Source organism: Piliocolobus tephrosceles, chromosome 4 (genome assembly GCF_002776525.5).
Source record: "Piliocolobus tephrosceles isolate RC106 chromosome 4, ASM277652v3, whole genome shotgun sequence".
NCBI lineage: Eukaryota > Metazoa > Chordata > Mammalia > Primates > Cercopithecidae > Piliocolobus > Piliocolobus tephrosceles.
Genome location: NC_045437.1, coordinates 158443786 through 158466396, shown reverse-complemented (window position 1 = coordinate 158466396; position 22611 = coordinate 158443786). Strand labels below are relative to the sequence as shown.

Here is a 22611-nt window from a genome sequence, read left to right as displayed (position 1 = left end):
GACCCATCGTAAAGGACTGAACAAATACTTTTCATTTCCCAATACTTTACTGTTGGATCTAAAAGTGTGCAAAGAGCTGTGATTTTTGAATCACTCTATAAAATGACCTTATACTTACAACTACAATTTGGAAACATATTAGTCTCACATATTTTAAAGAAACTATAAAATGTTTAAAAACCATAAATTAAAAAGTCATAGAAAATAATGAAAATGTCTTTTAGAAGATAAAATGGTACTAAGTAGATTCTTAAAAAATATTTCTAAATATTATACTTATTTGATTCATCTTTTTTTTTTTTTTTTTTGAGATGGAGTCTCGCTCTGTCACTCAGGCTGGAGTGCAGTGGCCGGATCTCAGCTCACTGCAAGCTCCGCCTCCCGGGTTTACGCCATTCTCCTGCCTCAGCCTCCCAAGTAGCTGGGACTACAGGCACCCGCCACCTCGCCTGGCTAGTTTTTTTTTTTGTATTTTTTAGTAGAGACGGGGTTTCACCATGTTAGCCAGGATGGTCTCGATCTGCTGACCTCGTGATCCGCCCGTCTCGGCCTCCCAAAGTGCTGGGATTACAGGCTTGAGCCACCGCGCCCGGCCACTTGATTCATCTTTTTATGAAAAAGCATGGATATTAAAGGCATTATAGAAAAAATAAGTGAACACACAAGAATTCCATAATAAGTAGAAAGCACTCAAATGAGTATTAGTGAAGACTACAGAATCTGAATTCATTAAGTATCTCCTGTTTTGAACATTTACCCTTTTCTCTGCCAAGAGATCATTTTTTTTTTCTGTTTTTTGAGACAGGTTCTCGCACTGTCAACTGGACTACAGTGTAGTGGTGTGCACTGCAGATCTCGGCTCACTGCATCCTTGTCTTCCGGGACTCAATAAATCCTCTCTCCTGAGCGCCCTGAATAGCTGGGAACACAGGTATGTGCCACCATAGCCAGCTAATTTTTGAAATTTTTGTAGAGACTTGGGGGGAAGTTGCCCTATGCTGCCCAGGCTGGTTTTGAACCTTGGCCTCATGTGATCCACCCACCTTGGCCTCTCAAAATGCTGGGATTACAGGGTGAGCCACCATGCCCAGCTTATCTTCCTTCTTTTGAGGACTACTTTTCCTCTGCATCTTAAACCCAGAGATTCCAGTGGGAAGCTGCCCTGTTCCCTAGCTATGTAAACTAAGGTAGAAAGAGCTTTTCTCTAGATTTCTGTACACAATTAGATCTGGAAGCAGAGCATCCTTTCTTACCTGGTTGCTAAATTGGAAGAATCTGAAAGTAGGCAGCCTATAGCCACATAAAAATTCCTTTCTATGGCAGGAGAAAATGAAACCAATAGGCAGGGAAACGGGAAGGTGAATGGGGAGGAGGACACTGAACAAGAGAGTCAAACAAAGACTCAGAGCAACAAAACAACAGAAACAGAGCACGCAGGACAGAGAAAGAAAGAGCACAGTATGTGTAGCAAAGAGCATTTGTGACAGCAAGTGTCAACAAAGAAAGCAAGCAAGGAAAAATAAGCAAGCCATACAGAGCCAAAAGACCAGAAACAGGCAGATAGGGGCAGACATACCTGCAAGCATCCAGGTACCCTGAGGCTAGAGTTGCCTCTGCTTTCTCTAGGGGTTCAATAAACTAACCTTTTGGGTTTACATTTTTCTTTCTTTCTTTTTTTTTTTTAAAGACAGGGTTTCACTCTGTCACCCAAGCTTGTACAGTGATATGATCACAGCTCACTGTAGCCTCAGCCTCCTTAGTAGCTAGGACCACAAGCACTGGCCTTTTGGCTTTTGTTAATTCAAGTTAAGGCTCTGATAACTACAATTGGAAGAGTCTGGATCTGTTTCCTAAAACCATGTCTTATACTTCCTTTGGATTTCTGCTCAGCTTTAAGTAATAGTCATTTAACAATCCAGACTAAATACTCAAATTGTGATCTTTAGACAAGCTAGTTCTTAAGGGTCTGTGACTGTCTGAATGCTTGTATCGCCTCAAAATTCTTATGTTGAAATCATAACCCCTAAAGTGATGGAATTATGAAGTGTAGCCTTTGGGAAGTGATTAGGTCATGAGAACACTCATGAATGGGATTAGTATAAAAGAAGCCTGAGGGAGCTCATTCTCCCCTTCTACCCTGTGAAGCTACGATTAGAAGGTACCTCTAACAATCAGAAAGAGGTCTTTTACCAGACACCAAATCTGCTGCTGGTGCCTTGATCTTCAAACTTTCCAGCCTCAAGAACAGTGCAAAATAAATTTCTGTTGTTTATAAGCTACCCCTAAGTCTACAGTATTTTGTTATAGCAGCCTGAATGGACTAAGACAGGATCATATAGGGGCAATTTTATCTCATGACTGACTAGTATGCTGAGTTGTTTTCTGGCTATGAAATTATAGGGTTTAAATGAAGTATATTTCTGAATAATACATAGAACCACAAACTTGTTTGCAGGTTATAATCCTTTTTTAAAGACAAGTACTTTTAAATTTAAATATGTGTACATGCTAAAAAGACTTTCGAAATATCTTATTTATATACACTGATTTAATCTAAGAAACAACTGGGGAAAAAAACCTAAAGCAGTATTTTCTACACAATTTAATTTCTCAATATGCAGGAGAGCTCACTCCTGGTACATCTCTTTCCTATTTTATCAATTTTTAAGTGTAATCTGCATTAAAAATTCAGGTTTTTAAATCATTGTCTTCATCTTAATCTAAGATTTTCATCCCCTGACCCAGATTATTTCAACCTAGTCTCATTCCCATATTTTAGATTATGTTGCATAAAAAGATAGACAGCTCACAACATAAAAAGGCAAGATGGAATTTAGTTATATGGACAGTAGGGAAGGCTAATAATTATCATCTGCATGAGAAGCAAAGACAACTAAGACGACAGCTCTTTAGGAAGAATGGAAGTCATGGGTTGGGACTTAGAGGTTACTAAAAGAACTTTATAAGGAATCTTTTCACACCAACTGCAAAGGAAAGAATATAATCTACCCTTACAATTGCCTTTCTAGGCCAGGCACAATGGCTCCTGCCTGTAATCTCAACACTTTGGGAGGCTGAGGCATGCAGATCACTTGAGCTTAGAAGTTTGAGGCCAGCCTGGGCAACATGGAGAAACCCTGTCTCTACAAAAAATACAAAAATTAGTCAGGTGTGGTGGCACATGCCTGCAGTCCCAGCTACTCAGGAGACTAAGGTGGGAGGACTGCTTGCGCCTCGGAGGCAAAGGCTGCAGTGAGCCGAGATCTTGCCACTGCACACCAGTCTGGGTGACAGTGTGAGAACCTGTCTCAAAAACAAAAATCAAAACCCCCAAAAAACCACAACTACCTTTTTTATACCTCTACTTTTTACATAGTAGTATAAAAAGAAAAAGAATAAAATTACTTAAGAAAATACACTAAACTATTAAAATATTAAGAGTATACAAGAATATAAGGTGATAAAATAGAAATTAAGAATAAAAAAATAAGACTGGTCAAAAACATGTCAGGAAATTTAAAAGGATTTTTTTTAAACTTAAATTTAAAAAAAATGTAGAGACTAATTCCTTGATTAAACAAAGGAAAGCCAGGTCCTTAAGAGAAAGGCAGATATGATTACGACCATAGGACAAGAAGTCACCGCATGATACTTCTGAATATGCCGTTCCTGGGCAGAAAGTTTAATGCTATAATAATTAAATAAGAATTTTTCTCAACGTAATATCCACAATGTTCAGCATACAATAAAAACTTACTACATAAGTGAAGCAGGGAAATGTGACCTATAAACAGGAAACAAATCACTATAAACAGATTCGATAATGAAAGAGACAAGAACTTTCAACATTTATTATAAATAAGTTCAAGAATTTAGAAGAAAAACAATTAGAGGAAAAATGGATAATCTCAGTAAGGAGATATAAACTGTAAGAAGAATAAATTTGAAGAACGGGCAACAAAAGCTACCCAATCTGAAGTAGAGATGAGAAAAACGCCAAAAAAAAAAAAATTAACAAAGCCTTAGAGACTCATATCGTAATCTCAAGAGTGGAAATATATGGGTCAAAAGACACTCCGTATTCATGAAGGTAGGGTCCATAGAAGACTGAGCCCAGGCCTTTCAATTAATTTATCCTAGCACCTGGGATATATCAGACCCTTAATTATGATAAATGAGTTAAGTCCAGGAAAAACATATATACTGGTGATAGGATTAAGACAGTATGAAACTTTTTTCTTTTCCTGACATATCAATGTCTCTGTATGTATAAATATAATTTGGTGAGGCAGACAGTCTGAGGTGATTTTCTGATGACTCGGCCTGCCCCAAATAAACCCCCAGAGGATATCCTTTTCCTGTTTCCATCTAGATAAACATGAAGCTACAATGAAGAGAACTATAGGCTGGAAGAAAGAGTTATACAAACTTACAAAAACCACACTTTCAAATTTAGGGCAAGTGTTAAGCCAGAACCTTAGACTTTCAGTGCCTCTCTTTTCTGTATTCCCATCTTTAGTATTTCATCTAACCTTTTCACAGACCATTTAGTCCCTTAGGTCTTCCTGGTCAGGGTTAGAACTCTATGAAGTTAATCTTTCAGTCCAGGTTGACCCATTTCATAACCTCTACAACAGGGCAGGCAGGCAAAGTCAAGTCTCTTTTGTCCTGGATAATAAAGTTTTAGTTAGCAGAGATCTGCATTTTCCATGGAGCCAATATTGGTTTCTACTTTCAAATATAATTCAATGCAAAAAAAAATTTCTAGATTACTTCCTAAATGCCAACACTGTGCCTGACTCAGCATGGGATACAAATGTAAGACATCAACTCTGCACTCCATGAATTTACTCTGGTGATGAAAAATGTCAAGTTTACAAGTAACTACCCAAAAAAGCAGAGAGACAAAGTGACATGTCTGAGAGAAAAACTGCTGAGGGATTCCAAGGAAGGAGACATCTCTTCTTGCTGGAAAGACATGGGAGATAACATGAAAATGTCGTCTACATGAAGCTACGGGTAGAAGAGTATGATTAAAATACAAGGCTAGGAAAAGGCAGACATGTTCAGGGAATAACGTACATATGTGATGGGGCAGAATCTAGAATGTGTAAGTGGGGAAACAGTAAAATATAAAACCACATTGTATTTAGAGGTAAAAGGCTTGGAATTTAAAATTAAGAGTGTAATTTGGATAACAGTGAAGCATTAAAGCTTTTTAAATACAGGAGTAACTAAAAATCAGAGCAATTTATTTCAAGTGGGAGTTTAAAAATGATAGTCAAAAGATTATAATAGATTTTGACTAGGACTCAGATGATATATATATATATTTTTTTTCCTCTAGTCTTTCTCTGTCGCCCAGGCTGGAGTGCAGTGGCACGATCTTGGCTCACTGCACCTCTGCCTCCCGGGTTCAAGCGATTCTCTTGCCTCAGCCTCCTGAGTAGCTGGTGCATGTGCCACCTCACGTGGCTAATTTTTTTTGTATTTTTAGTAGAGATGCGGTTTCACTATGTTGGCCAAGCTGGTCTCAAACTCCTGACCTCAAGTGATCCACCGAACCCAGCCCTAGATGATATTCTTAACAGAAATATTTAAGAAAGGTGGAAGAGAACATGTGATGACTTGGGGTGACAAAAGAACATACTAGTGAAAATGTGGCACCAGGTTTCTGAAGAGATTGGCACTCAGAGCTGTGCATTAGGAAATCATGTTGCCATAGAGGTGGTAACTGAAGCCTTGGGATTTTTAAGAACACGCTTACTCCCTATATAGAAACTGAAAAAGTAGGTGGGGGATAAATGTGTGCCTTGAATTGTTTAAGAATGAGTTAACAAAAAGACAAAGTGCTTTTGTTCAAGAGTCAATATTTCACAGTTTTCTAGCTCATGGAAAAGACTGAAATAAATAGAAAAAGGAATCTAGAAAGAAGTACTTCTTATTCTCTTGAGTACTCTTTGAAGATGCATAAAATATTCTATCTAAGAACATTCTAACACCTTAATGTATACTTTAAAATTTTAATCTATGCTGATTAGAAACACATTCACACTGGGACCATTAATTTGCTTTCCCCACTGCCCCCTCAACACTGTAGTAAATGCTATATTTTGAAGTTTCCTTGAGGGCCAAGGGCTTTTACTTTTAGACCAGAAGACATGAAAACTCTCAAGAAGGAAATGGATAGAAGTGGAGCCACACATTTGGCCATATAAAACAGTGTCAACAGCTTTCCTATTAAGAACTGCCGTCAGGAAAACCAAATCCCGCATGTTCTTTCTTATAAGTGGGCGCTAACGATTGGGTACATATGGACATAAAGATGGGAACAACAGACACTGGGGTCTATTAGAGTAGGGAGAGAGGGGCAAGGGCTGAAAAACTACCAACTGCGTATTATGCTCACTATCTGGGTGACGGGATCATTCAAATCCCAAACCCTCAGTATCACGCAATATACCTATGTAAGAAATCTGCACATGTACCCCCTGAATCTAAAATAAAAGTTGAAATTATTTTTAAAAATTGGGGAGACATCCATTTTTCTGGATGAGAAGACTCCACGTTAGAAAAAAATGCCCAAATTAATCTATATATAGTCTTCTGTCCCACAAAAAAAGCTGGATTTCACTTGAAACGTTTCTAAATTTCTAGAAGAATAAAAGCAGAAACACTAAAAAAAAAAAAATAGCCGTTAGGGTATCTTCCCCTCAACTCTCCAAATTAAAAACACTTGTATCATTTCACAAGGCTTTGCTTATGGTGTTAAAGGCTAGGTGTTCACTTAAAAAATCTCTCAAATGCTAAAATTCAAATAACTAGACAAATCACTTCAGCTATCCCTGCTTAAGATACATACATTGGCAATGTACACCTGTAACTAAGGAGTATATTCATAGCTCCAACAGGGAATCTAAAGGTAGCCTAAGGTGAAGGGAAAGATCAAGGGTCCAGTACTAGTATTTAATTCTTCTCCTTGTTTTATTCCCAAGGATCTGATTGGAAATATTCGTGTATGTGCATGCACACATACACACACAATTCAGTTGTTTAGATATTTATCTTATCCATGGATTAAAATTATAGAAATCTTGTACTTTGGAGGTTATATCTTATCAACCTATTATAATTCTGTGTTTATTCCTTTTACTCTCCTTTAAATATTTTCCAAATTTTTTTCAACTTTTAACTATACAATCTATTTACATCCTCAAGATTAGTTAAATAAACAAAGGATAATGTTGGTTTAAGAAACATAATAAAAACTACCCACAAACCCACCACTAGTAGAAAAACACTGTTTACTAATTGGTGCTCTTGAACTCGGATTTACATTTTGTATCTACAAATGTAAAAGCATGTAAGTATATATATTTAAAGAAATATAATGTTAATCCTATATACTTATCTCACAGATATGATATATAAGATTTTATACATAGGAGTTATAAAAAATATGTAAGTGTGTAGGTGTGTATTTTTATGATTTTGATTTTTTACCTTTTGTGTTTATCTTTATTGGCTTCTTTTTGTTTTGGCATTTATGCTGTTTCTATCTTTTGGCTATTGTCCTAAAGTTAACTGTTATGTCAGAGTTTGAAATTTTTTTTTTTTTTTTGGAGACAGAGTTTCACTCTTTGTTGCCCAGGCTGGAGTGCACTGGTGTGATCTCGGCTCACAGCAACCTCAGCCTCCCAGGTTCAAGCGATTCTCCTGCCTCAGCCTCCTGAGTAGCTGGGATTACAGGCATGCTCCACCACCCCGGCTAATTTTTTATTTTTAGTAGAGATGGAGTTTCTCCATGTTGATCAGGCTGATCTTGAACCCCCAAACTCAGGTGATCCACCTACCTCTGCCTCCCAAAGCGCTGAGATTATAGGCTTGAGCCACCGTGCCGGGCAGCAGAGTTTGAAAATTTTTATCTTCTTTGACCACTCTTAAAAAATTTTATCTTAGGTTTTATATATTTCATGTTAACGTAAGTTTCTCCTTTAAATTTCTTCATTCCTATTTTGGTTCTAGAGTTTTAATAATTTTGTTCCTTTTATCTGTTCGTGCTCTCTAAAGTCATTCCCACTTTTATTGGTTAATTTGTAAGTTTCAATGCACCATATTTTTTGAAATTATATGATTCCATTTATATGACCTTCTGGAAAAGGCAAAACTTTATGGGTAGAAAAGAGATTGGTGGTTGCCAGGGCTTAGGATAGGGGTCAGGAGAAGGGACTTGACTGCAAAGGGTCATATGGGTACTTTCTGAGGTGATGGAAATATTCTACATATTGACATAGGCTATGCCTTGGTCGTGCAATAGAATACCTCCAACCAACACCAGCAGGTGTACTCCAGTCTCATCCTCAGGTTGTCCAGCTAAAAGGCGAGTAATCTGCAGGTGCTAATATAAGTGCAATGCTATAGGAGCTCCTGTAGCATCTTTGCAAAGATGTAGGGACCAACTGTGTACAGTCCATCTTCTAGTTCACAATAAAGCATTGGTCTTTCCAAGTGACCTTGAATCTTAATCTGTGCACTATTCTGGCTTAGAGACGTGGATATCCCAGTGATACCAGGTTCCTATAGTTTTTCTTTTCTTTTCTTTTTTGAGACAGAGTCTTGCTCTGTTGGCCAGGCTGAAGTGTAGTGGCATGATCTTGGCTTGCTGCAACCTCTGCCTCCTATGCCTCCTAGGCTAAAGCAATTCTCCTTCCTCAGCCTCCCAAGTAGCTGGGATTACAGGTGTGTCACCACGCCCAGCTAATTTTGGAATTTTTAGTAGAGACAGGGTTTCACCATGTTGGTCATGCTGGTCTTGAACTCCTAACCTCAGGTAATCTGCCTGCCTCGGCCTCCCATCCTATAGTTTTTCAACACCAAACCTCTGTGTATAGTCTCAGAGAGGTCCAGATATTCTCACATGTCCTAAGAGAAATCTACAGCCACATCCCTGAACTTCACTGATCCAGGGTCAATCTTCCTCAGCATTTTCTTCTGGAAAAACACAGTCTACCTTGATTTTTACATGTGCAACAATTCTTCTTTCACAAGATAATTCTTTTGGGGAGGGGCAGAATGCATGAAGCCCAATAGGTACACAAGCACTAAGTGGTCCCAGAGCCATTGTATTAACTTGTTTCATCTCTCTTTTAATTCTTTTTTCTCTCTACTATAAAATGGAGAACAGGGAAAAATTCCTTGTTCTGTATACTGTAAAAAGCAAACAGGGAGATATAGATGACCACAGCAATGACCTTTGTTGAGAAAAGTCACATATAAACCAAAAAAATGGGTATTGTCTTTGTTCCATCTTGCATCTGCCTACAAACTTCCCTGAATAGAAGGCGGCTGTTTTCCTAAAATATCTCAATCTGGGTAACTCTGTAGAACCAGTCTAAAATGCTTTCCTCAGACAACAACGATACTATTTCTACAAATCTTAGTATATGGTAGCCACTAGCCATATGTGGTTATTAGGCACTTAAAACATGGCTAGTCAAATTGGGATGTGCCGTAACTTTAAACTCTGTTTTTTGATGACTTAGTATGAAGAAGGAATGTAAGGTAACTCATTCATAATGTTAAAACATTAAATACATGTTTTACTTATAATATTTGGTTATACTGCACTAAATAAAACATATTACGAAAATGAATTTTACCTGTTTCCTTTTATATTTTTTAATGTGGCTACTAGAAAATTTAAAATTAAATACGCGGCTCACATTAAATTTCTATTTGACAGCCCTGGAATAGATAATATATTTGAATTCCTTAACAAACCAACCCTGAATATCATGCATTCCTCTTGTTATTTTATTTAAACTGTTTTATGTTCTATACTCATAATCTCTGACAAAATCAACCACCGGGCTCCACACCCAGGGAACTGTCCCTTACAACTTGCATTAAAGGAGACATCATTGGAAGTTCCACTATCTGGATCCCGAAATACTTACTGCCCTGGCTTGAACCTAACTTGGGTTCAATCTCAGCAGGATCATGTGAGGATTCTCTCAGTTTATGAGTCTTCCTAGAACTTCTCCCCACTATTACAAGGATCACTGAAAAGCTCGGTAGGTTTGAAATTGTGCCTTTTGGGTTTTAGAAAATGGAAAAGTCCATAAATATTCTCACTAATTTGCTATTTAATTCATGCTATACTACAACAGAGGCTTTATGGTAGAAAAGCAGCTCTAATTTTCTTCATGACTTCTAACTACAGAAGACATATACAGTCAATTATAACAAAAATCAGTCTTTTTGTAAGTTCAGTTATTACAAGAACTAATTTTTTAACTAAAACAAGCATTAGATATTAATATGGATTCACCTGGATAAATGAAAGAGAACACTAGATTCATACTCTGCTGAACCATACTTAATCATTCTAAAAAGAGAGATTGCCTCTTTAATCAGGCTTACAAATTTGACACAGTATATAAAGTTTATTTTTTCAAAGACCTTACGCTTGAATTTCATAGTCTAAAAGATACGTTAACCATCGAAGGCACAAGCATAGAATATCTGGCAGAATAAAAAAACCATATACACAGCACAGAGATTCCTAAGGTATTACCTGATAGATATCAGATAAACTGCTGCTTCCAGAGTCACTGGCAATGCTACAACCAGACTGACTAGAAGACACATGAGTCACCTGTGGATGAGGGTTGTCTGTGAGATGCATCTTGGTAAGATCAGCTGGAAGCTGAAAAAAAAATAATTTAAGTTATTCTAAATGTCTTTACCTTTTTAAGTGGTTTTGGCACGTTAACTTCCACAAATTTTTATGTACATTACTGTGCAATCTCATTTCTAACACAAGTTCTCCACTTTTAGCAAAAAGATCTTTTGAAATAAGAACCATCTAGTACTCTCTGAAACGATTAGGCAATTCTACAATGGTAAGCTCACTGAACAGTTTTCAAAAGCCATTACCAATGATATTTCTGAGGAAAAACTTGGACCTTCTATTTTCCCAAATAAAAACATCAGACCTGTCCATTTAAGCGTAGGAATGTTACCCTTTAAACACACTTTCTCTCTCTCTCTCTCTTTCTCCCTCCCAGCCTCCCTCCTAATAAAAAATGGTGACTAACACAAGAATAAAACAGCAATGTCTTGGGACTCAGCTACCGGAAGCAAGACTTAAGACCAGTAACAAATTGATTACATTCAATATTCCAAAAATTTTGTGAGCATCTTTACACTTAATATTGAATTAGCTTCTAGTTGGTCCCTGAGAGATTTCTTAGTAATCAACATGATTTAATGAATGTCTGCACTAGGCGCAGGTATACAAGAAACACAAAAAGTAAGTGACTCCACCACCTCATCTTGAATATGGTCACACTCTAATCAGGTATGCAGGCTGTATAATGTATTTCATACCATAAAACAGACATCTCACAAAATAAAAGCTACAGAAATTAAGACAATAAACCATTGCATTCCAGAGTAGTGAAAGTTTTACATAAGAGGTATGCTTATTTATTTTCCAAATGATTTCTCTGCAACTTGCTATTCAGGGCTTAAAAAAACCAATTTAATTTTAAAAATAGGGTTTCTCATTGCTTTACTACTGAAAAACGTTAAAGAAACACACACAGTGTATATTAAATGTATTCAGGGAATGACTGAGTCTGAATTATATTATCTCAAGAGGAATTAATGTAATTATAAAAATTACACATAAAGTACATCACGAACTTCCCCTGCTGATAACGGTATGTTAGATAATTCAGATGAATCCTAGTACTAAGATAAACAGAAAACCTGAAATACATACATACATATACACACAGAGTATCTGGCCTCTGAGGTTACTTTTTCTCTTAAGAATATTTCCTGATTCCTAAAGAAAAGGCTAAAAGGCCAAGAAGTACCTGTGACAGCCACTGGCTAAAGGGACAAAGGTTAAATTCCAAGGCCTAGGATGGGAGGGCCATCTTTGGATTGGGACCCTGGAGAGTAAATTAGACTCTAGAGTAAAAGTCACCCAAAAGTAAACTGATGCTACTTTTAGAATCACCTCAATGCCTGATGCTAAAATAAGGTTATATAGGATTACTAGTATTTCCAATTAACTGTTGGAAGCAAACACAAATCCTCACTATAGGAAGAAAGTCATCCTAGGTCTCAATTAAAAAATTTTTTTTCACATATACAACATCCATTGCTCAAGTCCAATAAAACCAGGCATATAGGATGAGACAGGATGGAATTGATGAAAAGTACGGAATAAACTCCAGAAACTAATAAAGAAGTTTCAAATAACAGGGTTACCAGACACAGTCTCTAAAATAACTGGTTTAATATATACCAGGGGTTGGCAAACATTTTCATCAACGGCCAAAGAATACGTATTTTAGGTTTCACAGGCCACATACAGTTTCTGCTGTATGCTTCTTCTTTTTTTTTTTTTTAATCTTTTTAACAACTCTTTAAAAATGTAAAAAATCATTCTTAGCTCACAGGTCATATAGCTCACTGGTCAGAATTGGTCCAGTTAGTGATTTATCATATATAGAGAGAAAAATACAAGACTAACAATTTCAGCAAAGAAAGAAAAAGAATTAAATGAAAAATCTAGAACTAAAATATACAACTATGGAAATTAAAAAGCCAACAAGTGGGCTTAAAAAAAGATCTGACAGAGCTAAAAACAGAATTTGAAAAGTAAAGACTAGTCTGAAAAATATCCAGAATGAAGCATGGAGAGGAAAAAAGGTGAAGTTGGGAGAGAAGGGGTGAGAGCCATAGGAGATTCAGTAAGAACGTGACATCTGAATACCCAGAGTCTGAGAGGAGCGAGTACACAGAAGCGGGATGATGGCTAAGCATTTTCCAAAAGTGACAAAAGACCTAACGTCACAGATCAAGGAGGTTTAAAAACTCTCAGCAAGATAAAAAAACAAAAAACAAAAAACAAAAACCCACCCCAAAACAAACAATCCCCCCATACCTATTCACACCAGGGTACATGTGTCAGGGGGTGAGGGGGAATACCAAGATAAAAGTTTTGAAGTAGCCAGGAAAAAAACCTGAGAGATTAGATTACTTTGGCAGAAGCAAAATTAAGTTGATGGCTGGCTTCTCAACATAAATTCTGGAAGCCAGAGGACAATTGAGTGATATCTCCAAGAGTTAAAATTCTATACCTAGCAAAAACAGTACTCAAAAAAGGGGAAAATAATTTTCAAATAAAGAAAAATGAAGGAAATAATTCCTTAGCAGTCCTACAATGAATAAAATCCACTGGGAGAAGAAAAATGATTCCAGATGGAAGCTTTCAGGCACAAGAAAGAAGAAAAACCCAGGAAAATGGGAAATGTGTGGCTAAATCTACATGAATGCTGACTATATAAAATAGTAACATTAATATCCCATGAAGTTTAAAATACAATAATTAAAATACAACAACAGAATGTAAGTCTGGAGAAGGGTAAATGAAGCTATTAAAGTGCTTTCAGTTCCTTGTACTGTCCATGAAGCTGTAGTAGCAGACTTGAAAGGTGAAGAATGTGTGTTGTAATTTCTGATTTAAGAAAAGCATAGTAAAAAAGTGTATACCTACCAAGTTAACAGAGGGGAAAATATTAAATAGTTGAAGAATGGAAAAATATACACCATGCAAACACAACCAAAAGGAAGCTGATATAGCTTGAAGTACACTTGGTGCAAAAGCATTAGTAAAGTCAATAGGGGACATTTTATAAGTATGTGAGGTGATGGATGGAGATATATATCTATATCTATATGTATAGATAGATGGATACACACACACACACACAGAGAGAGAGAGAGAGAGAGAGAGAGAGAGAGGGTCTCGCTCTGTCACCTAGGCTGGAGGGCAGTGGCATAATCTTGGCTCACTGCAACCTCTGCCTCCTGGGTTTGAGTGATTCTTTTGCCTCAGCCTCCTGAATAGCTGGGATTACAGATGTATACCACCGTGCCCAGCTAATTTTTGTATTTTTAGTACAGAAGGGGTTTCACCACATTGGCCAGGCTGGTCTCCATTTCTTGACCTCAAGTAATCTGCCTGCCTCAGCCTCCCAAAGTGCTGGGATTACAGGTGTGAACCACCATGCCTGGCCAAGGTGATGGATATATTAACTACCTTGATTTGATAGTTTCACAACGTGAACATGTATCAAAACATCACACTGTACCCCACAAATACATCTAATTATTATTTGTGAATTAAAAATAAATTAAAATTTTAAAAATGTATAAGGCAAAAATGTCATCTACAATTATGCTATAAATTTTTAATACAGATCTCAGTAGCAGTCTGAATAAGCAAAACACACAAAAACAAAACAAGTAAAGATATACAAGAAATGAACATAATAAACAAATGACCTAAAGAGTACAGACATAGAATAACGGAACTAAAAACTCCAGAACACATTTTCTTTTAGAGCACATATTAAAACATTTGTAAAAATTTACAATAAGGCAAGTCTCAACAAATTACAAAAGACTGAAACCAGGGAATATTCAGCAATAACAGTGCAAATAAGGTAGAAATATATAACAAAAAGATAAATAGAAAACTATCATGTTAGAAAATTGTAAACAATCCTCTACTGAAATAGCCCATGAATCAATGAAGTCACATTGGAAATTAGAAAATATTAAAACAGAAAATTAAGATGCCATATATTAAAACCTGTGGGATAAGTTAAAGTCATGCTTAGAGGCCATTTATAGCTCTAATACGTATATCAGAAAAGGCAACAAAAAAAATTAACAAGCTCATAATTCCTTACAATAACGCAGAAATATTTATGAGGGTATGATACAGTTCAAAGACCTTCCTCCCACTTGGTTTCTATTATTTAGATATGAAAAAAAAAAACTCATCTGGGAATGAAGTAGTTGGAAAGGCAAACACTGAAAATAGCTTTAAAATGTGTGGTGTTTGGTTGGGGTGTCAGGGGTAGGAGACAGTATATATTGCAAATTCCTACAGAGAATTTGCAAGAAGATCAAAGAGAAGAAAGTCATTCATAAAAGTAACACAACGAATCAAAGCCAGAAGTCTGCCAAGTGGCTTCATAGGACTGACAATGTACTGAGCAATCTTCACCCTCACTAGACCCTAAAAAGCAGGTGTTATTATTATCTTTATTTTACTGATGAGGAAACAGAGGCAATACGATTAAGCAACTTGGCCCAGATCATACACTAAGTAAGTAGTAGAGTTAGGAATCAAACCCAGGTCTGACTCTAGCACTTTTCTGTCATATTCTACTTTGTGTCAGGAACTCTGCTGATGACATAAAAATGAAAACATATGGGCCCTGCCCAAGGAGCTCAGTCTAATAGTGGACAATGGAGACAGATTTATAAGCAAACAGCATCTGCTTTCTACTTCATGAAGAAAACTTCATACAGGAATTCCCTCAACCTCCTTACAGAATGAGAATAATGATGCTGACTGCAGTTAACATCTGAGTTATTTGTACCAAACACACACTTCTACATGTCTTTCACATAGATTATCTCACCTAATGTTCAAACAACCAGATGAGGTAATACTATGATTATACCCAATTTATAGAGTAGGAAATCTAATCTTAGAGATGTTATAAAGGTTTCCCAGGGTCACATAGCTAGGAAACCGGGGTCCTGGGATCTGAAACCCAGGCAGCCTGACTAAATCTATTGTTCTTTTCTACTAAGTTGTTTCCTGATACTCAGTTGGGAGTTTACAACACCCAATAGTTCATCTTTTCTTTGTAACAAATGAAGCAAAAAGGAAAGGTTTTTCCTCCAAGAGAAGTTCTTCGTTCCTTAAATCTTCTCCACTATCTCTCAGCTTACCTGCTTTCTCTTTCTCTTCCTGATCCACCTGGACTCAACAGCTGATCTTTCATCAGCAACCTCAATTCATTTACCTCATTGTCCTTCCAGCCCACCAGGTCTGGCAAAACTTCCCATCTTTCACAGCATCCTTCATCCATTTCCTATATCTGAACTTCTGTGCTCTGCTGGAGATAACATGTCCACAAGGCCTACTGTTAAAAAGTTCTATTTGAAGCGGCAAGAAACTTTTTTAGCTAACAACTTGAATACAGACATTATGAAGTTATAAAGTCTGCTGAATACTTTGTATATAGAGAGGGGGGCAGGGAAAGAGAGGTACTGAGAAAAGGCTAGAGGTAGAATATAATCAGTAATGCCAAGCTAGGCATTTTGAATTTGGTTCCTATAGACAATATAGAGTTACTATAGGTTTCTGGGAAGAGCAGTGATATAAGAGCTACTATATTTCTCAGTTAGACTAGATTTTGTTACAATAGAGGGCCCTCAGATCACTAAGGCTTACCCTAGTGAAGTGTACAGGCAACTTATGGGGCAACTACCCTAGTATACAGAGACTCAGATACCCAAACTGTTTAGGTGTTTTTGGCTCTGCCATCTCAACATAAGGCCATTGAGGTCACAACAGCAGGAAAAACAAACAAACAAACAAACAACAGCTGGAAGAGAATGTTAACCTTGCAAGTAATCAGGGAAATAAAAACTAAAACAAATACTTTTTTCCCCATCAAATTGGCAAAAAGCAAGTCTGATAATACAAAATGCAGGAAAGACTATGGAGGAAAACAATATTCTCACAAACTGCTAATGGGAGTATGAACTGGTATTTTTGGACAACAATTTGAGGAGTAGCCACTTTGGGGAGCAAATGTAAGATTACATTTAAAACATATATACCTTATGACTCAATATTCCACTTAGGGTACCTACTCTTAAGATCACTCTGGAAGGACTGAAGGTGAAATAGAAGAAAATGGTACACACAAGAGATAGGAGACATTAGCTGAAGCACAAGACGATGGAGGCCTTACAAAATTAAAAGTAAGCCACCAGAATTGTAAGCTAGCTTCTAGGGGCCGGGCGTGATGGCTCATGCCAGTAATCCCAGCACTTTGGGAGGCTGAGGTGGGTGGATCATTTGAGGTCAGGAGTTCAAGATCAGCCTGGTCAACATGGTGAAACTCCACCTCCACTAAAAATACAAAAATCAGCCGGGTGTGGTGGTGGGTGCCTGTAGTCTCAGCTACTCAGGAGGCTGAGACAGGAGAATCGCTTGAACCCAGGAGGTGCAGGTTGCAGTGAATGGAGATTACGCCACTGCACTCCAGCCTGGGCAACAGAGTGAGACTCTTTCAAAAAAAAAAAAAATCTCACAACTGAAGACAAATGAAAATTTTCAGCTTGAGAGAGTACTCTAAAAGTGTCAATAGGGGAACAAAAATTAGGCAATCCAGGGCAAAACTTCATGGTATCAAGGATAATAATAATAATAATAATAATAATAATAATAATAATAAAACAAAGACTGGACACAGTGGCTCATGCCTGTAATCCCAGCACTTTGGGAGGCCAAGGCATGAGGACTGCCTGAGTCCAGGAGTTTGAGACCAGATTGGGCAAGATGGAGAGACCTTGTCTCTACAAAAAAATTAGAAAATTGACCAGGGATGGTGGTGTGCATCTGTCATCCCAGCTGTGTGGGAGGCTGAGGTGGGAGGATCCCCTGAGTCCACAAGTTCAAGGCTGCAGTGAGCCATGATCACACCACTGCTCTCCAGCCTGGGCAACAGAGCAGGGCCTTGTCTCTCTCTCTCTCTTATTTTTTTCCCTGTCCACCCAGGCTAGAGTGCAGAGTCATAATCTCAGCTCACTGCAACCTCTGCCTCCTGGATTTAAGCGATTCTCCCACCTCAACCTCTTGAGTAGCCGGGACTACGATGTGTGGCAGCATATCTGGCTAATTTTCTTTTTTTTTTTTTGAGACGGAGTTTTGCTCTTGTTGCCCAGAGGGAGTGCAATATTGTGATCTCTGCTCACAGCAACCTCCGCCTCCTGGGTTCAAGCCATTATCCTGCCTCAGCCTCTGAAGTAGCTGGGATTACAGGCATGCGCCACCACGCCCAGCTAATTTTGTATTTTTAATAGACACAGGGTTTCTCCATGTTGGTCAGGCTGGTCTCGAACTCCAGACCTCAGGTGATCTGCCCGCCTCGGCCTCCCAAAGTGCTGGGATAACAGGTGTGAGGCCCCGCGCCTGGCCTAATTTTTGTATTTTTAATAGAGATGGGGTTTCACCATGCTGGCCAAGCTGGAGGACCACGTCTCTTAAAAAGAAAAAAAAAAAAAAAAAGAAGTAAAATAACAAACACATAACTAACTACTAATAAAAGTAATTAACAAAGGAAAAAAAGTTATAATGAGCTCAGACTTCTCATCAGCAACACTGGAGGCCAGAAGACAGTGTAGTAACTTTTTCAAAGTGCTAAAGGAAAAAGACTTTGGATTTATTATTTTATATTCAACTAAACAATTAAGAGTAAATATAAAGGAAGGCATTTATGATTCATTCTTCCCCAACCCCCAGCAGAACTGTGCTAATAAGACTATTTCAGCCAGAAAATTAATGAATTCAGAAGTAGTAAAATGCAAGTACATAGTAGCATAGGCAAAAACACATGAATAAAAATAAAACCAGTAAAATGTACGGAAAATGAAAAGAAGAATAAAAAAATTCTAAGTTTTATGTGTTTAATTGCAATCCAGAGTCAAAATTCCATCAACAGTAACATGACAGAAGGGGGACAGAGATATATACTCTTATAAATACTTGATTTACACAGTAGAGTACCAATCCAGAATCCTGCTCATATATAATGTTTGCTGGCATTTCTCGAAACCTTAGAAGCTGATTTTGAAATTTTCTTTGACTCTTCCATACTTGTCAAATCTGGGATCGAAAGTTGGCTATCAGCACTCCAAAGGCTACCTTATTTTGCTGGTTACCTTAAAAAACAACCCCTATATCTCATTCTTAATTTTCTTTAAAGTTTTTTTTTACATAGTCTCACTCACTTGCTTTCTACAAGTGGTTTAAAGCTTTGTAGTATAGTGCAGCTATCAAGCATCAGCAATGCTTGGCCATATAGGTGTCATTTTCACTAAAAAGGCCATTTAAGCCCTAGCCAGATAATAGCACAAATATACTGTGTACCTAGGCTTCTTTTCATCTCAATCAGCTGTTTGCCAAATGGACAGTGAATTTAAATGTCTTTCCAGAAGCTGCCTTTAAGAAAGATGTGCAGTGAGCTAGGCCAGATAAAACAGAAAAAGAGACCATGATGCTATCATAGCATTTCTTCCTTAGTCACCATCAACAGGACAACCTTGAAACAAAGACATGATTTCAGACCATACTAAGAAGTGCCTCTATTGTGCCTGTCTGTGTGCAAGAGAACCATAAAAAATCTTAATATATTAAATGTTACAATTTAAATGTTTTGAAAAAACATTGTTTTATAATACATACATGAGACAGGAAAGATAACTTGAGTGGCATCAAATTACAGACTATATAAATAGTCACTGTGTATAATAAAACTTACTGAATTAGAGCATATATTTTCCTACAACCTAGCCTGGAAGGTTGCGTAGCACTTTGCTTTTTTGTGAGTTACTATGTTTATTTAAAAATGACAAGTATGATAGATGACCTTAAATAGTCTCCAGCTGCTAATGGTTTACTATCCTGAAAATACTTAGAATCATTATTTAAATATTTTAACATAATTGATTCTCATGAGTATTTTCTTCATATTATTTCACTGCTTAAGAATTATCAACTAATCTTTGTAAAATAGCACAATTCAACTGTAAAATAGCACAATTCAATAATTTATCTGACAGCATATTAATGAAACATGTCATATAATCTAGAAATTAGACTAACATACCTAAATATATCAGCCATTTAAGAAAATGAAGCAAGTTAGAGTATGATCACTGATAAGTACAGCAATAGCCATAATCAAAAAATAATTCAGTCTGAAGAGAGTACATCTCAAACGCACTGCAATTTAAGTCTATAGATTTAAAAGGCACCTTTCAAATGTTCTTAGAGGTCACATTAGAATGTTTTAGATATTTAAATTTAAAAACAAAATGGCAATGAGAAGAACTACTTTGTGGTTTTTATTTTTAAAGTTTAGAAAATACAACAGTGCAATAAAGCTCATTTACAATTCAAAATAAAATTTAATAACGGGATTAAATAAATTGCTAAGAAAATAACAATTACTTACTTTGGAGGCCCATGGTTGAAGACAATTGGCATAACAGCGAACAAGAAAAGCCATTTCCTAAGCTGGCAAGGGTAGTTTCCTTTTCAAACCAGAGCCACAGTGATGAGTACGGTGACAAAATTCTGTTAAGTTTCTTTTTACAAATCACACACCACTGCAGTGTTTATATAAAGGCAGTCTCTCCAAACCCCTTTTAAAACTGAAATCAGGAGCTTTCAGTAAAGTATTGTTCTAAATTAAAACGTTGACTTTAACAAGCAAATCACAATAAATGAAGATGTTTACAATTCTGGCTCAGAATATTCAAACATATACATGCGGCCTCAGGCACCTGACACAGACATGCAGAGTGGTAGCACAACAGTTAATACAGTATTAGTCAAAGCAAACCAGGCAACATGCACCAAATCTGTGTTCCTGGATTCCGTGAAACCTTTCCTCTCTGTGATATAGCTTTGTCTTTTCTTCAACTTATTTCATTCTGTAGAACAAGCACTCAGTGATTCTTCTGCATCAAAAGCAAACATTGTATCCTGAAGATTAAAGTTTCTTCTTTATATTCTTAACCACCAGAGGTTAAAAAAAAAAACCACCACCACCACCACCAACAACAACAAAAAAAACGTTGAGCAAATGGCAGTTAGATGATATATGCTGTAACAGGTTTGTCCTGTAGAATGCCTAAGAGCCTCCAAAATTGTAATTATTTTCTCTATTCACATGCACTGTTTACAGCTCTGCAGCACTGCTTCTTATTCTAATGCATCAGTAAAACAGCACTGTTGATGTAAGTCTGGCTTTTCTGGTTAAACATTTTTATATAATATGGTACAAAACCACTATATCTTCTGCTAAAGCAAGACTGAATGTTACTGTCTTAATTCCTACTGTCCTTGCCTGTTTCAAAGCAGCTCCCTAAGGAGAGGCTCCTATTGATTCTATGCTCTGCAGTAAGATGAAATATCTAATAAGAAGGAAAGAGAGTGGGAGGAGAATAGAGCTAAAAGGATGACATCACCTGTACAGAAAGCCTCCAGAAACTGCATTAGATCAATTGGCTACTGTATCTGCAGATGTAGCCCAAAGAGCAATTTATTGAACACACACACACACACACACACCCCATCCTCCCTCCCATGAGACACGTCAGCAAGCTAAATTCTTTAAGAAAAAAATTGACTTGAACACCCTTTCGACTTCACAGTTTTAAAAATCCATTTTGATTTTTAATTCTGTACATTGATACACAGCTATATTTGGGAAGCCATATTTCCTATTATTATTCAAATGTAATACAGTATTGTCCTCCCAAGGTAAAATTATAAGCTCTGATAAGATACCATTGCATTCCAAATAAAGAAGGTAGCCTAGGTTCTCAGATGTCACATGTATTTGTTAACAAGGGGTTTCTGCTTGCAAAATTTGCTATTTATCGAATAACTGTTCTGAAAGATACAAACTTCAGGATCACTCTAAATTAACATTAAGAATATACAAACTAGTACTAAGATTTGTAGGCAGATAGTAAATTTAAATGGAAACAACAGAATTTCACTTTGCAAAGGGAAGCTGGAAAAAAATCACATGTACATCAATAGTTGCAGCATGCACCAACTCCTTTGAGAAAGAATAATCTACACAACGTGGTACTTTCCTGTAGCCCAATGCTCAATTCCTAGAAAAAGACAAGAAGCCAGCAAAAGTAACTCAGAAGAAATCAAAGCAAATGATTAAACCTGCTTCCACAGTGTGGACTAAAAAAAAATTGCCCCATTTTTCTACAGAAATTACAGAAAAAGATTTTAATTTTGCCACACCCTGTTCCATCTGAAAACACAATACCACTAGTACCCATCCTTGTTCTTCATGCTTCTGCTACAAGGCACTAGATACTCCAACTAAGCTTGTGATGGTTGCTCCTAATGGCCAAAGTAAGACAGTTCCCAACAGTAAAATATAGTTATACCTCCAGGCAGCAAAATTATGAGAAAAACAATCAGTGAACAAATCAAAGCAATAGAATTATTTTGCTATATTCACCAAACACTTTTATTTTGGGGAAAATGGGATGTGCAACATAACAGGACATGTTACCTGGGAGACAGGTATTTTAACAAAGGACTCCACTAACTGCAGAAGAAACATCTTGTCGTTAGGCACACAAAAAATAAGTTCCTCAATATCTTTGAGAAAAGTCTGAGTCACTTTCTGAACAACACTATGCCGCCAATCTGAATTACACTGCTACTTATAAAACTAGAATTTAAGTTAAACTAAGTATAATTTTGAACAAAGACAAGTTATGGTTTCAAAATATGTAATTATTTAGATTTTCATAAAGTTTTAAAGAAGGTTTTTCTGCCAAAATTCCAAAAGACACAATACCAAAATACACAATACCTGCATTTAAATATAAAATTAAATCTCACAATTGCAAACAAGCATGACTAGTTTTCTAAACATAAAATATGGAATATTT

The 22611-nt window shown here is 36.9% G+C and overlaps 1 protein-coding gene across 3 annotated transcripts in view; it reads right to left on the bottom strand.

The window, feature by feature from the left end:
- RAPGEF6 (Rap guanine nucleotide exchange factor 6) overlaps positions 1 to 22611 on the bottom strand; it is a 213260-nt gene that overhangs the window by 90445 nt on the left and 100204 nt on the right. For all 3 annotated transcript variants that reach the window (XM_023196723.3, XM_023196720.3, XM_023196718.3), the window contains one exon: positions 10577 to 10708. In XM_023196723.3, coding sequence (XP_023052491.2) covers positions 10577 to 10708 — 132 coding nt within the window. The remainder of the gene's footprint in view (positions 1 to 10576; positions 10709 to 22611) is intronic.